This window comes from Mus caroli, unplaced genomic scaffold, assembly GCF_978045245.1.
Source record: "Mus caroli unplaced genomic scaffold, Mus_caroli_1 scaffold_16, whole genome shotgun sequence".
NCBI lineage: Eukaryota > Metazoa > Chordata > Mammalia > Rodentia > Muridae > Mus > Mus caroli.
The window spans coordinates 78,080,001-78,097,562 of record NW_028227271.1 but is presented as its reverse complement, the minus strand read 5'-3'; the positions used below and the strand labels follow the sequence as shown (position 1 = coordinate 78,097,562).

The 17,562-nt window shown below is 40.3% G+C and overlaps 1 protein-coding gene across 2 annotated transcripts in view; it reads left to right on the top strand.

Annotated features, from left to right (window-relative positions):
* Positions 1-17,562, top strand: part of Marchf11 (membrane associated ring-CH-type finger 11) — a 105,935-nt gene that overhangs the window by 77,956 nt on the left and 10,417 nt on the right. The window contains exon 3 of one of the 2 annotated variants that reach the window (XM_021183644.3): positions 6,546-6,738. The exons of the other annotated variant lie outside the window; for it this stretch is intronic. Coding sequence (XP_021039303.1) covers positions 6,546-6,738 — 193 coding nt within the window. The remainder of the gene's footprint in view (positions 1-6,545; positions 6,739-17,562) is intronic. 2 annotated transcript variants of the gene reach the window in all.

Below are 17,562 nucleotides of genomic sequence, written 5' to 3'. Positions count from 1 at the left end.
CAAACGCTGTTTTCCAGTTTATGAAGCCCAGGACTTAGGCCAAGTGAATGGATTTTCCCACTTTTAGACTGGATCTTCAGACTTCAATCAACCTAATTAAGATAATTAATCACTATTCTGCCCAGAAGTGTGCCTCATGGGTAATTCTAAATTATGCCAGTAATTAATATTAATACTCAGGACTCCCCCTCTTGCCAGCATCCAAGTACATCACTTTTAAGTCAGAACATTCTACCCTTCTGGCTTCTGGCACATCATATAATGCAGAAACACATTCAGTCTAACTTTCAAGGCCACTGTAGTCTTAAAAACTTCTAATATTGTTTACAAATCCAAAGTCCAAGTCCTATCTTATACACAAGGCAATCTTTTAACTATGAAATCCAAAATGAGTTATTATGCATTTCCTACATGCAACAACTCAGAATTTCCAGAAAGGAAGGATGAAGGCATACAGAGTGATAATGGGACCAAAGTCAGATTGAAACCCAGCAGGACAAACACCAAATCCTGGAGCTCCAGTTTTAGTACATGAGGCCGACAACAGAGTCATCAGTCCACCAGAAGGATTTGGTAGCCCCACCCTTTCAGATCTATTGCCTGCAGCACACACAACTTCTCCTGGGGCTTTGTTTCATTCCATGCGGCTTTCCTTAGCAGACACCTCTTGGCTCTTGGTTCTGGAATCTTCATCTTCCTGGGGTCTCCACCTCAGTTTAGACTTCATCTTTACAAGTTTGCATAGTGGCATCTAAGGGCTCCTTGCACAAACTCTGACCCTGTCCCACATTGCATTACCTGCTGTCTATGATCCCCTCAGTCTTGCATATTTCACATCCTCAAAGACTGTATCACCTTGGAGCTGCTGTTGAATTCCATGAGTTTGAGATACAGCCTGGCCCTAATGGACCACAGATGTTTACGCTTCTCTGTGCCAATCATGGGGAAACATTTCACCTGGGGAGGGGCTGAGTTTCTTTTGTAGGCCAGGGATCCTCTCTAGCCCCAGTTGGTTGGTAGAGGGCTGCTCTTGTATCACAGGTCCTATTGTCCCGGCGCAGATCAGGATATTTTGCTTCAACAGCCACAGCCTTCTTTTCAAGATGTGCCTTGGTGACACAGCTCAAACTACTTAAGCTCTTTTCCTCCTTAATAATCTACACATTTTTAACATCTTTCTGTTCAATATTTTGTTCTTTCTGTAGTTAACAGAACTGCATAACAGCCTTAGAAAGTAGCCAGCTATGCTCATACCTCAATGTTTTATGCTTTTGAAATGCTGTAGAGTCTGTCATCTTTAAATTCAGCTTTCTTCATTCTTTTTAAGACATTGGTAGACTGAAGACAGATTCTTGGCCAAAGTATCACACAGTTGCCTCCTAATCCAGTTCCCCCTGAATCCTCATCATCTGGGTATCTTCTAGGCACTTTTGGTTTAGCAATCTTGTCTTCCAAGCTCCTACCAGAATAGACAAGTATACTTGGGTTCTAGCATGCAAAGGGTTTTAAACTGTCAGAATCTTTCACATCTCTTTCATGAAATAGTCAGAGTCCTAAAACCCTCAAGGCCTGGCTTATCAAAGCAAAAATCCCATTGCTGGTAGCAATTTTATATGTCTGTTGTTTTCTTCTGCCACTGTGACAAAATACCAGACAAACTCAACTTAAGGGAGAAAAGATTTATTATGACCAATGCTGTACAACCCATAATAGCAGACACGTGGACTTATATGAGACAGCTGTTCACATCACATCTGTAGTTAAGAAGTAGAGAGTGACAAGTTGTACTCAGCTAGGTTTTGTTGTTGTTGAGTTGGGTTGGGTCTTGGGGGTTGTTGATGTTGTTGTTTTGGTTGTTTTTCTGCTAGGACCTAAGTCCTGGGAATGGTGAGTCCCAGCTTCAGGGTGGGCTCACTAATCACAGTTAATATAATCCTTACAGACAGGGCCAGAGACCTAACCTAATCAATATAATTCTTTATAGTCAGGCCCAGGGGCTTGCCTCTTAAGTGCCTTGCCTATAAGGGCCTCTTATAAATCTTGTCAAGTTAGTAATCAATATTATCCATCCCATCATCTCTGATTGCATTTACTTATCTTAATGATGAGTGTCACTCTCTCACAGAGTTGTATGATAATTCAGTGAGTTAATACCTATAATTTAGTAAGATAATTGGAGAATATTGGCCTTATATGAATGTTAAGTTATTATCATTAAATTATCTCCAGGACACTCAATGAGACTAAGCTTCCCAATTTTTCAAGGAGCAATAGTTTAGTTGCTCAGACACAAGCAGTTTTGCAGGATTGTGAATCAACTATTATGGACTAGAGTGGAATATAGTAAGTTTGGAAAGCCAGTTTAGCTACTGTTGTAGCATCTTTCTTTCCATTCATGGCTTGAGCTAAATGCAATACACACACTCTCTCTCTATGTCTCTCTGTCTCTGTTTCTGTCCCTATGTCTCTGTATCTCTGTGTATCTCTCTCTGTCTCTCTGTCTCTCTCTGTCTCTCTCTCATGCATGTAGGAGAGAGTAAGGCAAAGGAGAGAGACAGAGACAGACAGGCAGGCAGGCATGCAGACAGGGATAGAAAGATAGGGAGGAGGCAGAGAGAGAGAGAGAGAGAGAGAGAGAGAGAGAGAGAGAGAGAGAGAGAGGAAGCAATTATATAAGAGGCCTTTTGAGCCTGATATATCTGTCTCCTGAGAGGCTCTGCCAGTGCCTGACAAATACAGAAGTGGATGCTCATAGCCATCCATTGGACAGAGCACAGGGTCCACAATGAAGGAGCTAGAGAAAGGACTCAAGGAGCTGAAGGGGTTTGCAGCCCCATAGAAGGAACAACAATATGAACTAACCAGTAACCCCAGAGCTCCCTGGGACTCTAAACCACCAATCAAAGAAAACACATGCTGGGATTCATGGCTCTAGCTGTATATGTAGCAGAGGATGGCCTAGTCGGTCATCAGTGGAGAAGAAGCCCTTGGTCCTGTGAAGGTTCTATGTCCCATTATAGGGGAATGCCAGGGCCAGGAAGCAGGAGTGGGTGGATTGGTGAGCAGGGGGAGGCAGGGAGAGGAGAGGGGATTTTCGGAGGGGAAACTAGGAAAAGGGATAACATTTGAAATGCAAACAAAGAAAATATCTAATAAAAAAGATTTTAAAAAAAAGCCCTTTGAGACAAGATCTCATGATGGAGTCATAGTTATCTAAGAAGTTACTCAGGAGACCAGGTTAGCTCAGTCTTGTGGCAATTTCCCTCCTGAGTGCTGGAATTTCAGGCATGCAGTATCTTCAGAGGAGAAAAAAATATTTTTCACTATTGAAAAATGTAACCCAAGTTCAAATTGTTTTGCAAACTGATGTCTAGCCCTTGGATACCATGAGGTGGAAAGACAGACCTCAAGAAGTCGTGATTTTTCATTTTTATTACACTATTTACTGTCACAGAGCTGATCCTATGGGTAGGCTCTGACTTCTGAGAGCAAAGGAGCTTGTTAAATTTCCTACCATAGAAGATAGAGCTATGTTTTTCCTATGAGAGGAATGAAGTAACCACCCTTCCTCTTATACCTGATGCTAGAAATAGGAGGGAGCTGTTAAGAGAGGCTGAAAAAAATCACCGAGGTGGTATTGTTGTGTAAAGGGAAGCCCCTGTGTCCGTGACTACATTTTATAATTTTGGCTTCAACAGTGTTTGTCCTCACTGTCTATTCAGTAAAGTGATGTTACAGTTAGGGTTCATCGTATCATAAAGAACATCTATTTACTTGATAATTTGTTTGCATTGTTAATGTAGAAAGTTGAATTACTCACAGAGTGGTACCAGAAAATTTCAGAGGAACCATTGTAAGGTATACGAAGTTTATCCTTCTTTAAAACTAAGTTTGAAAAATCACCAGCAACAGCAAATATCTGTAATAACAGTACATAATTGGCCCTCCCAATCCAGCAGAATCAGGCTGATGTTTCCTTGTAGCTTACTTAAATGACCTTAAACGTGTTTATTCAAAACTATAAGGATTTACATTTTAAGCCACCCTAAATTTGGCCTCAATTAAACAAGGGTGAAGCACCCATATCTCTTGCTCCTGGCAAGCGCCCCTTTACTCCTCTGCCTTCTCTGCCAGGGAGGGGCATAGCTTGTGGGTTAGAAGCTTGACTGCAGAAAAGTTAGGTGATGCATATGTCAGAGACCATGTGATCACTCAATCTCCTATGTCCAAGCTATATCAAAGTATTGCCACAATTTCCCCTCAACCAAATATCCATTAGGGATAACCACACTGTGCTTATAGACATCATATTGTCACTGACCTTTTTAGGTAAGCTTAACTCAAGAGCAGGTCTAATTGAAGCTGAGTATAATGACTTACTCAACACTGAACTGTACGACTTATGTTTATTCTTCTATTCCACTGTGGAAGACCATTCTTGCTGAATCCCACTCACTTATTTTTGGTTGCTCACTAGTCCTGTGATTCAGTCCTATGTACTTAATAGGACTTATATAGACCTCCAGATGGAAATCAATCACACACACACAGAGACACACACATGCACACACACACACACACCGAGAGATAGACAGACACATACACATGTACACACAGACACACTCAGAGCCCCAGATACATGCACATACACACACACACACACACACACACACACACACACAAAACCACACCATTACCTTGTAAATTTAAAAGTGTGACTCACTTTAGAGACAGTTGTGTTGGTCTTTTCCTCAGTGGTCAGGAGTCTGTGCAGCAAGAGAATTGCAGCTTCAGTGCCATGATTGTGAGCACATCTGAAAAATAAAACTCCTAAAACCTATGCTTTGGTTTGTGGTTTGTTTTTATCTACCTGAAGTGATTGATACAGGGTAAGATCATACACATGGAGATGTGCCTGCATCCATTTAGGGTGCATACCAGCGTTCTGTGTTGTAATATGGAAGGCAAGGTTTAATGCAAATCCACACGAGAACACGTGCCAGTGATGCCCCACATTTGTTGAGTGACAACAAGCTTAAAGAGCTTTACCACTAAATACGTAGCGGGAAGGTTAATGTGTCCTAGCGACATCCAGAAGGAAAAGAGAAAAGCAGAATGCACTTGAAATACCACCTGGCTCACGTGAAAAGATGAAACTATACACAACAGCTTATTGTTTATTCAGATTTTTTTTGAGTGAATAAAGGAAACCTCACCTTAAAATGAAGACTGTGTTTATCACATTGAAGAATCATTGACTGGTGTTTCTGCCTTTTGTTAAGTAAATGATTGTAGAGTACTATTTGAAATGTATGTTGACATTTAATCTATAACACGTACAGAGTTCAGCAATATAGCTGTGAATACTGGAGGTCAAGTTCAGATTTCAAATACTACAAGTTGATTATTTGGTTATCCACTGATGAAGGATATTGAGAGAGGGGTGGAGGGAGGGTGGAGGGCAAGAGTGTGGAAGGACATTACAGGTGAGGGCAGAGTCACTGTACATTCAGTACAGTGCTTTCAGAGCCTGTCTGCTCAGACTTAAGGTAAGTATGAGGGTTAAGAAAACTCAGATTTATTGAATGGACATAGGTTGCATTCCTTGGGGGAGGGTTCTTCGATGAGCCCACCCTGGCAGCAGCCACAGCTTTCCTCCACAGGCCAAGCGCCTGCAGGTTCTGAGTTTTTCATTGCTTATGGAATGTGTTTTTATTGCTTATGGTTCCACCATCAGTTCTTGTCTTGTGTAATGCACAAGACAAGCATATAAAACTGAGATTATTAATTGACTATTTGGAGCACTTATCATTCCTATCAAATATTGATAAGTAGGATATTAACTTACTTTTTTGTCGAATACTGTATGCCACAATGGCTTTATGTGTTTCTAGGATCCACCACTGGTATACAAATTGTAAATCTCAATAAAAGTGTCCCATGGCTTACCCACTGATAATGAGCCAGTTACGTCTAAGAATGTGAGATTAACAGAGAAGACCATGGCCAGATAAGAACAGCTTTGTAGTTTCTGTATGATTATTTTAATATGCATTACTTTCAATGACTATTTTTACTGATGATCACATATAATTTATTTGCTATTTTCCATTCTTCTACAAGAATGACAAAGGATTTTCCTTCTCTTAAAAAGTACCAAGTATGTGAAGGGGGGAGGGGAGCATGAGATAGAGGTGCCCTTCTTGTGTGATGTCAGAAGGTATTTAAGTTCATGTGGGTATGTGATTTCCAGATACCCAAAATTCCTGAGCCATTCACACTCAGTATTATTATCTGGACTAAAACCGTATTAAACACTGAGAATGGTGGATTAATGAAAATAACAGAGTCAAGGGCAATTCGTTGATCATTATCTGCTTGTCTGTTTTTATGTCCTGCATATTATGGAGAAATTCATTGGGGGGATGGCCAGATGGAAAGGGGAATAGTACCATAAAAAAACACTAAACATGTGATGTAACCCCCCCCCCTTTTTTTAACTCTGCGCAGCACCTTTTCCTTACATGCCTCTGTTTTTCTTTTAGTGGCAGAGCATTTCTATAACACTGGTTGAGAAAGTTCAGATGATCGCTGTAATCCTAGGATCCCTGTTCTTAATAGCGAGTGTGACTTGGCTCCTCTGGTCAGCCTTCAGCCCCTATGCAGTGTGGCAGAGGAAGGACATCCTTTTCCAAATCTGCTATGGAATGTATGGTTTTATGGATCTAGTGTGCATAGGTAAGACCACAGTGTTCCATATTCACAAACTGTCAGTAATGCATCTCTCTCAGCATCATTATTTTTACCAGGCATGTCTAATATATGTAGAATGTTGCTGTATGCATTATCTTCACTTCTGGTTAATTACTGGGGCAATGAAGAGGAGGTGACCACAACTTGACTGCTTCTAGGTGTAGTTTGAAAAGAAAAATAACAGGTCAGTGTTCATTTAATGTGGCATATTTTGCAACCAAAAAAAAAATGATGGGTTGGTTGAAAAGTTACTTAGGGTGAGCGATGTTAGGAACGTCACTTGCTTAAGGGGCAAGAACAAATCAGTTCCCTTTCCAAGGCTAAGGAAGCATGGGGCAAAGTGAACAGCAATATCCCGAGTTTGCAGAGATGACTGTGCCCTAAAAAAAACCTGCTTCAGAGTTGGAGGTCAGATTCCTTCAGGAACATAAATAGCCCCTTGCAAAGTTGGGAGCATGGGACAGCTCTCCTTGCTCGCTTTTGTCTCATCGTGCTTACTGTCCCTAAATGTAGCTAGGATAGTCTTTTCAAGGAAAGTTACACTCATGCTTCACTTGACTGGTCAACAGAACATGCAACATTCAATGGTGTGTAAGTGTGAAGCGTTCTTGCAGGCCCTGTGATGGTGACAGTTAATGGGTTGTCATAAAAGCTCCCGGTGAAGGGCACCCAGGGGAATTTGCCTGCTCTAAAAGACTCCTGGGGTGTTGAAAGCAATAGTAGTATCCTGTTACCTGCTTAGAAACACCAATTCCCAGACTCCTCGCAGACCTACTAAGTCTTGAGAGGTAGAGCTGGAGTCAGTGCTGTCCATATTTTGTGCAGTGGTGATGAACACGGAAGCCAGAGAGCCTATGGTCCTTGGCAAAAAGCAGCAGGTGTGGTCAGATGTCTTGGTTTCTGATCCTAGCCTCTGCTTGAGTAGACCTGCTTCATCTCTCCATCCTGTCATTCTCCACATAGAAATGGGGCAATAATCTGGACTATGCAGTCCAAACAAAGGCGACTGTGATTATGAAAGAGTCCTAGTATTAGTTGGCAATGGTATGTTGGATATTTTCTACATTTAAGTCAGAAACACCAAAGTGTCACTAAGTCACTTGAATTAATGTCTGTACGTATAAGAGTTATTAGAGTCTTAATTTAACTGTATATCTCCATATCTCCAGTTGATTTATGAAAGGAAGTTTATACACACTTATAATACAGTTATCTCAAGTGTCCTTGCTTTCTTTCTTCCCTTGTCATGGATACAAGGCTCTAGGAAGAAAACGATGGAATGTCAGGCCTAAAGTGAGAAATGAAGAAGTTCTCCTTCATGTGCTGTGAAGGTTGATAATCTAAGTACAGCTTGCCTGGGTAATTAGACCAAGCACTCTTACTGTAACCACACAGATGGAGATTTAATGCCTAGGTCCTTGCTGTAAATAAAGAGAAGCCATGAAATCATTCCCCACACCAAATCCCTTAAGCATCTCAGAGAATGTGTTTCTTCCCCAATATCTGTTATAAACATTGGTATGCCTTCGGTATTTCAAGGGAAGTGCTTCCTTAGCCTGGAGGAAAGGAGTTTTAAAAGTCTGTACCATAAAGAATAAATTCAGAAGATCTATTTACTTATTAATATGAGCATTATATGTATACTAATAGCTAAAGTTTTGTATTTTTGTGTACCAACTAAAATAAATTTAAAGAAAAAAGTGGAATACAGCCAGCAAACACTATAACTCACTTGGCTGAAAATTTAACCTGAAAGGTCAGGTTGCCTTTTCTTACCTCCTTGTAAAACTTAGAAGGACCGGATGCCTCCTACATAGGAAAGCATTTCTGCGAACTTCGCAGTGTGCAGGCATTGCTCAGTTATAACATACGACTGTCAGCACTTTAATTCAGACTATTAGAACTCTGATTTCAAGAACACAGGCACGGAACTAGTGCTCTTTGGGAAACATGTGCTATATTTGGGCTCCTCTTTTGAAATTTGAATGTTCTCTCATTTTATAAAAAACAAGTCTCTTAGAAACAAAAAATACTTGCCATATTTTCTAGAGACATTTTAGAGAGTGAGTTTGTGTCTGTGTTATAAATATTGAAAACACACTCTGTTGTCTTTTGGCTCCTTGGTCCGCACTCTCTTCATTCAGTGATCTATTTACAGAGTTGGAGAAACATCAATCCAGATTAAACATCCTTTCCTTTGGCAACCTTATTAATTAGTATATTTTAGATCTGTGAAAATGCCAGGGTATTTTACCCCAAGAAATGGAGAAAGCAGCATAGTGAAGGACGCATTAGCCAGCTGGATTACTGCCAGGATCAGCCCGCCAACATTTCACATTAAATTAAATGGTTCCTAATTAAAAGTGAATGTTAACAAAAATCACAAAGATTACACCTTAGAAACAATTGACTAGAAGACGAAGACTCAGCATTAGAAGGGAAAGGATTTTTACAATTTTTCCACAATATTTACAATTGTGAGTTGAGTTTGCTCAACTCGATTTTTGAACGTGTTCTGTGTCAAACATGGTGCAAGGTGCTAGGAGAGCACAAGTGAAGTCAGTTGTTTCTCTGCCTCTAGGAAGGCCAGGGCCTCATGTGGACTTGGAGGTCTTCAGAACCAAAATGATATCATCTTGTCAAGCCCGAATAATCAATCAACCAAGCAGATTAAATATTGGAACAGCGAGGAGGAGACCTCATACTTATGCTTGTTTAGAGCTGTCTCCAAAGATTATAGAACCACAGCTTTGTACAGAAGCCACCACAACCTCACACAGAAATACCTCATTAAGGGCATCTTACCACCTTATCTGTTTGACCTTGAACTGGTATCTCCCTCGGTACCCATCCTTGAGCATCATTGATTTTTTTTTTAACCCCATAGCCAAAGATTGTTATTTCAAAGTATGTGATCCATCTCCCTTCATTTTTCCTTTATAAAGTTTTGCTGGCCTCCATTTCTCTGAACATACACCTAAGTTGCTGACATGTGTGTATTCCCCTTGCCATTTCAAAACTTAATTCCTTGGAGATTCCCTGTCACCATTTGTTACTTAGTTTGACAGAGAGTGTAAGTGTGTAAACATGCAATTGGAAATTGGATGTGACATCATGGGCAGGCAAACAGTAGGTAGTTCAGTGGTGCAGGGAGTGGTCCCTGCTTGGACACTGCCTGGAGGGGAAGTCTCAAGGAAGTTTCCTGGAGGAAGTGACAGGCACGCAACCTAATGGCTGATGCCTGGTGAGAGCAGAGATACAGCTGTACCAATACTGGAGGAGGCCTCTTCATTTCTCCACAGAGAGGGATTAGAAACAATTGGAAAGATTTTTTTTTTTTACCAGCTTTACAAACTTGATTGTTTTTTTAAACAAGAAAGAACAAATTGACAGTTTAAATGAAATATTCTTTTAAAAATAATCCAGAGAAATACCCACATGGTTATTCTAGGGAAAAATATAGAATTCATCTATTTTATGAAAGACTTATCAAATCATTGTAGAGACATTTATAGATTTGCAGAACCTGTTTTCTGGGCCTAGGAACAAACACATGGCATGGTGCTTGCTAGTGCAGTCCTCTACAATATACATCCCCAACCCCAGAAAGAATTCATAACCGAGAGAATTTGATTATTCTTTCCTGATATATTGAATTTGTTTGTTAATATTTTTATTATTAATTAATTTTCTTCTTCCCTAAGATTTGGCTATTACTGGTTATTTCTTTAATGTTTTAAATTCTCCCAGGCGTCTGAGTTGAACTATTGAAATCCAGTCTGCCACATAGAAATGTCCGTAGATGTGAAAGTGATCCAGATCTGCACTGTTGAGTATCATACACATAGCTATGCTTGTCTGTCTGACATGTAAATTGGAGCTAGCAAGAATGAGAAACGTAGATTTTTAAGTTAAATTTTGTTTAAATTAATTTAAGTAGACATATGTTCCTGGTGACCAGCATACTGGTCAGATTACAAAATGGCCAATTTGTAAGTATTCTCTAAACAAGCATCTCCTCTTTGGAATACATGGATGGCAGTTCTTTAACAATAAAGGGACTTAGTCCTGAGAGAGGAGTAAAGTGACAAGAAGTTCAAAAGGTCTAAGAGTATGAAGAAGACTAAAAAACAGCTCTCTGGGTTGAGACCCCCAGAGAGACCAAGAGCCACAAAGTAGAGACATGCTTGCAAGCTTATACATGGATTAAAATTGCAAGCTACGTTTGTTGTTCAACTCATGTTTGTTTGTAGGAAGTATAATATGAAAAGGTGTTTGGGGATCTTAAGAACTAAGATGGATATAATTCAAACTAACACTATTCAAAGGACACCCTGATCCTCTGAGATAAGCAACCAGAGACAGTAAGTGTGGAAGAAGCATAAACTAACATAGACTTTTGCTGCCTTTTCCAAGGAAAGTTTGCATATTGGACTAGGAAAGATTAGAGACCCAGGAAGGAAGAGCCAGTGTGGGGAGAGGGGCAGGGCACTGGCTAGAGGATTTGGTTTTTCACATTGCTCTTAGAGGGATTGGAAGACCCTAATCCACTGGCTGTGCTGAGGGAGGAACAACATATTAACGACTAACTTGGGCATTTTAGGAGATGAAAGGACAGTGAGTCAGTTCGTTACCTTACAACTAAAAACTGAAAGCAATAATGTGCACATTGTAGAAGCGATTAACTAAAGCCATGTTGTAGTAGTAAGTTTCCCACAAATTCCTTTAAAAAGAAAACCCTTTGTCATTACATAGGCATCCCTGGTAACGTTTGGTAAGGCAAATAATCCTGGGATAGCTTCATGCCAAAATTATGCATTTTTACTTATGTAAAATCTCAGTGTTAGAAAACATACTTTAAAAAATTCCAATAAACACCATAAGTTGGTGGCAAATCCATTTCTGAGATGGACAGGATTTGATCGGTCCCAGGACATAGTGGAAGGCACTGGTTATTGTCACCTTCTTTTAAAAACTAGCTATTGATGTTCTTTTAACACATTTCTAGCTATGCACATTATTTGCACAAACATCTATTTTATTTGTAATTTGCAATTATAAAAAGGCCACCTGACTCACAATCCTCCTCTTGAAGTGACACTTCCTTTATGTCATAAATGTGGATAAGTTTGTCCAGATAAGTTTGTTCTTACAGACACCAGAATCTGAGAAATGCTTTTTTATGCTCTACAAAGGAGAACAGAAAAGAGTGCTTCCCACCCAACAGTATGATCTCCAAACCTTTTCTTGTCGGTGCTACCATGATTTAATTAACTTCCATCTGCTGATGGCTACGTAAGCCATTCAGTGTCACTTTTGCCGTGAGGGATAATGCTGTAGCATGCATCTGTTTTAACTGTTTCTTCAGACAGGATTCCAAGATTGGAGGGTCTGAATAGAGTAGGAGGCATGTGTATTGGATTTGAGAAGATCCCTTTCAGTAATCCACTATACAGCCTTGCCTGTTTACAACCCACCACAGAAAAGTTCTGGGTTTCCCATACCTTGAGTGCTATCAGCTCGTTTTCTTATTGCTGTTGTGGTTTTAGCAATACAGAGCAGTATTAGCCTCTTTTTTTCCCCCACATCAGTTCTATAACTAGATCAGAATGGCAATTTTGCCTAAGAAAATAAGTATGGTCACCCAGGGTCATGGCAGCAGGCAGTCTGTCTTCCCTACTGTCTTGAAGAGCAGTGGTGTAGTATACAGAGACACAAAGTAAGTTTCCTGTGACTTCCTTCTGGAGAGCGGTACCTACTGACTCTCACACACTCCAGATTCCCCAGCATGCTTAGAGGCTCTGGGGTCAGTTACTTCTGCCCTTTGACACATTTGTTTTTGTTTCTGTGAAGAATGTTTTGCCTGAAAGTAGTTGAAGAAAACAGCTTCTCTCTCTCACTTGGCTCACCAGCAAAAATACTCGTCTGTGACTTTTCTTCTCCCTGTTATCTTCTGAGTTTAAAGCACACGATCAGAGAATGAAGAGGCAAACTTTGGCATACGCATCCACCCCAGCACACTCGCTCAGATGTGCTTAACAGGAAGCAAAGGTCTCTCTCTGAGCTCTTTTGCAATAATGACATCAGTTTACAACCACCCCACCCTGAATGCAACTGACCTCATCTGAAATAATGACATGTTTAATATAGCTCTTTCCTCTGTTCTGCTTTTGAATGCTTCCAAATTTAAGGAATTCTAAAAAGTAAACCAGGATATGCTAGAATGACGATCAGATCAAAATATTTCCTTCTTAGTGTACCAGTTACAGTCAACACTGAAACAGATGCTCCTTCAGCAGAGGGCTTGTCTTACCCCAACTACGCTTTTATTCTCTGATATTTTCAATTAAAACAGTTATTTAAATTCAAACAAGACTTATAGTCATGGGGATTTGAAATGTACTCCTTGTTGTCAAATATTTATCAGGCTGAAATTTCTTGGGCACACAACTTCTCAGAGTTACACTCACCAATGTATTCACACTTCATTATAGAGCATCAAAATGATAAATACAATTCAATGTTTGGTTGACTGTATTAGACATATATTTACATTTTAAAGAGCCAAGATAATCCTTTTGTCTGGCCTTTTCATTTAGATTAGCATTCACTGTACAGGTGATATTGCTTTAATTTGTTATTTTTTACCACGTGTAAAAGGTAAAAATAGGGCCAGCAAGATGGTTCAGTGAATAAATGTGCTTGTGATACAAGCCTGACGTTCATTTGGACACTCTGACCCCAAGTAAAATGCCAGACAATGTGCTGTGGCAGCTTGTGCCAGTAAAGGCAGCAGTCCTGTGGGAAGTTGAAGAGGAGACAGACAAATCTCCTTATAGCTCATGAGCTAGGTAGCTGGCCATAGCAATGGCAAAAGTAGGACACACCCTTCCTCAGGTCCAATGTGGACAGGGACTGTGGCGATTTCTTAGTAGTTACACACACTTCCTAAGTTGTAGAGAAACTAGGTTTCCTTCCTAGCACCTACATCACAGCTCACAACATCTGGAATGCCACCTACACATAAAGTAAAAATAAATTTTTAAACATGTAGAAAGGCTAGGATTGTTGGGATAACCCACCTCCACAAATGTAGGGAGGGCAAGTCCCTGTATTTTCAGTTTTTAATTGCTGGGCCTGTATTGTCAGTCTAGCAGAATATGTGACTGTTTGTCACTTCCTCATTTGTTCCCAAAGCAAGGCAAGCTGTAGCCCCCAAACCCAACTGGAAGACTAAGGAGTGTGGGTTTTGCATAATAAAGAGCTGGCTGCTAGGGCCAAAGAACTAGCAACAGGAGGGAGGGATAGGTAGATAGATAGATAGATAGATAGATAGATAGATAGATAGATAGATAGATAGCAGAATAATCTTATGGTTTCATATTATGTTAATGGGAAATTTTAAAAGTACATTTTCTCTGGGTGTTAGATGAATAATTTTGGCTAGAAGACATTTCAATATTACCATAATCAGGGATGCCTGCATAATCGCAATGGGTTTCCTTCTGAGACAGGTCTGTAGTTATCTCCATTGCTTTCAATAAATATGAAGCAATTGGCATAAGAAAACATATCTTCTGCTATGGAAACATAAAATTCTACTACATCTCTAGCAGAAAGTGAGAAAAGACTAAATTCTATTAAATTCTACTACATCTCTAACAGAAAGTGAGAAAAGACTAAATTCTTGTTTTCTGGTGCCTATGAAATGACTTAAATGTTGACCATATTTTAAAGAGTTTTGTGTGAAGAATGAATTTACAGAGAAGACAAAGATGTTAAAAATAAGTTTTCACTAGAAGCTGAGACAGGTCATCATTTAGGCAGTGGCAGCCAAGGCACCTCCATTGTTCATCATAGGTAAGATGTGTGTGTGTGTGTGTGTGTGTGTGTGTGTGTGTGTGTGTGTTCATGAAGCAGGTCCAAGGTCACTGTGTAAAGATCACACACGTTAAAGCTATGGAACAGCTACAGCTACAGATGAAATTCATCAGATGGCTCCAAACAAGTAATGTAAAAATCACCGAGAGAGTACCAGTATGTTTGCTCTACTATTTATTTCTTGTTGGGTGATGCTGTTCTCCAGGCATGGGGTTGGGATGTATGAGCAGAGAAGGCTTTTTCCTCAACTTGGCAAAAATGAGGCTGGACCACCAGAGTCCTGCATATTCTGGCATGTGCTAACATTCTTTCTGGGAAGAAGATTGTATCTACCCTAGATGCCAGTCGTTCTCCTGTCCCCTCCCCAGACACAAGCATTCCAGAGTGACCTGAACTTAACAAGCGTTCTCCATTCAAAACCACTAGCAATTCCCATCAAAAAGATTTAATAAACATGTGGATGTTTTCCTATGACACAACATTCAGAATCCAGATGCATTTCTTTATCACACCCCATCTTTTACCCAGGTACCACCATCACTACCCAGTTTGGAACTAAGCCACGGGGGTAATTTAGGAGCAGAGCTTTGAAGTCGATAGTCAGCCATAGAGTGGGCTGCAGAAGCCTGCCTCGGCTCTGTGTTTGACAGTCTGGGTTAAAGGTGGGCTGTAGGAGGGATTGCTGCTTTTGTGTTACACTGAGCTTTGTAGGAAGCACAGACACCATTAAGTCTGTGTGAATCATCAGACATATGATAAAGGAAGCCCAGCTTAAACACTGCTTGGCATAGCAACCATAAAAGTTGATTAGCTTATACTCCCTTTCTTGAACGTCTTTCCCACTGTAATTTTCAGCTCCAGGAGATTCCTTTGTTGTTCTTGAGCTATACTTTTATCAGGAGCCCACATCATTCAGTACTGCAATCTGGCTTCTAGGAGACTTTCACCCTTCTGCTGCTGTAAGGGCAGAGCTGTCTTCTGGGTCTTCCCCTGAGCCCCGCTGGGTTTCCCCACAAGCCTATCTTAAGTGGATGATAGGTTCTATGGTTGGCTGCTCTGTCAGAGTCTGTGCCATGTTTGATGACTACCACAGAATGCACACTCTGTTGTTAGCTCACTAGAAATCATTCTTTAGCTGTAGCAGAATTTATTTATATAGACATATCATTATGCCTTGACTTCAGAATCAGCTAACTGCCCTGGACCCTAGGAAATACCACTGTTTCATTCAGAAAGTGTCTGATGCTATCAGTCAACCTGAAAAGTGATCCAAGTCTACCCTGAACACCAGCCCCAGCCTCAAATGACACAGACTGTGACCACAATTTGAGTGCATGCTAGGGGCAGAGAAAGAGTGGCCCTGGACTATTTGAAATAGTTAAAGGAAAATAAAAAGACTTTCATCTTTTCGGTGCTTTGAGAAGTAGGTCTTTCTCCCTTTCTCGGGAGGTATAAATTATATAGGGTTTTCCAGGCCTTAATCACAGTGATGGTTACCAATTTTTAAGAAGATTATTATCATGATTGGCTATTAGTGATGCTGTTGCATTTTGAACCCCAGGAAGTAAAACAAGAAGGCACTCATCTCTCATATATGCCAGTTGTGGCTGTGTTGGAATGGCCTCTCATCACTTATTAACCCCATAGGTCTCTCACGAGGGGTAAAATTAAAGATACCGTCTTAAGAAAGCCAGGTTACATGACTCTGTAAAGACCCAGTTCTTCTGAAGAAATATTAGCAAAAGTTAAAGAATAGCAGACCAAGTAAGCTATTATTGTTGACTTCCATTTCCTTCATAGGAAATTGAGACACTCTCAGCTCCAGAGACAGCTGTCTAGCCAAAGCAGTTTCAGTTGCCTTTTGGGACACACATGCCACTTGCATTGTGTATTGACATTGTCCTGCTTTTGCAGTGCACAACAGAGGGGAAAAAAAAAAAAAAACAGAAAATGGGTCTGCACACAGGGCCTAGGGCTAGATACAACACATTAGCTGTTTTTGATTTGAGAATAGTTGGAATGGTTGTTTGTTTGTTTTTTATTTTAAATGGTGAAAGAAAGAAAGAAAGAAAGAAAGAAAGAAAGAAAGAAAGAAAAAGAAAGAAAGAAAGAAAGAAAGAAAGAAAGAAAGAAAGAAAGAAAGAAAGAAAGAAAGAAAAGAAAGAGAGGGAGGGAGGGAGGAAGGAAGGAAGGAAGGAAGGAAGGAAGGAAGGAAGGAAGGAAGGAAGGAAGGAAGGAAGAAAGGAAAAGAAAGGGAAGGGAAGGGAAGGGAAGGGAAGGGAAGGGAAGGAAAGGAAAGGAAAGGAAAGGAAAGGAAAGGAAAGGAAAGGAAAGGAAAGGAAAGGAAAGGAAAGGAAAGGAAAGGAAAAAGAAGGAAAAAGGAAAAAGGAAAAAGGAAAAAGGAAAAAGGAAAAAGGAAAAAGGAAAAAGGAAAGGAAAGGAAAGGAAAGGAAAGGAAAGGAAAGGAAAGGAAAGGAAAGGAAAGGAAAGGAAAGGAAAGAAAAAAGAACTTTTGATACATAAAAATTAAACCATACTGAAATGTTAATGCTCATAATATTGTATGGAGACAAAGCACATCCATATATGTGTATGCTATCAATGAGAATCTATTGACCTCTTTGCATTTGTTAAACAGGGATGTAGCATGCCCACTGCTATGTCTACTTGCCGTAGACAGACATTCACTTAAAAAGAGTAAATGCAACCTGAAAAGTGCAAGGAGAGAAACCTCTGAAAACTGATGAGAGGATGGATAATCAATTTAGGGTCAGCAAAGCCCGTGTGGAGGGAAAGTCTTGAGCTAAATTTGGAAGGAGAGTGGAAGCATAGGGAGGGTCTAGAGGGGAGAAACTGCTGAGACTAAGCAACATACTTATGGTAGTTCATGGCGCTTTGTTTTCTCCTCCTTCCCCTCCCCCTCTTCTC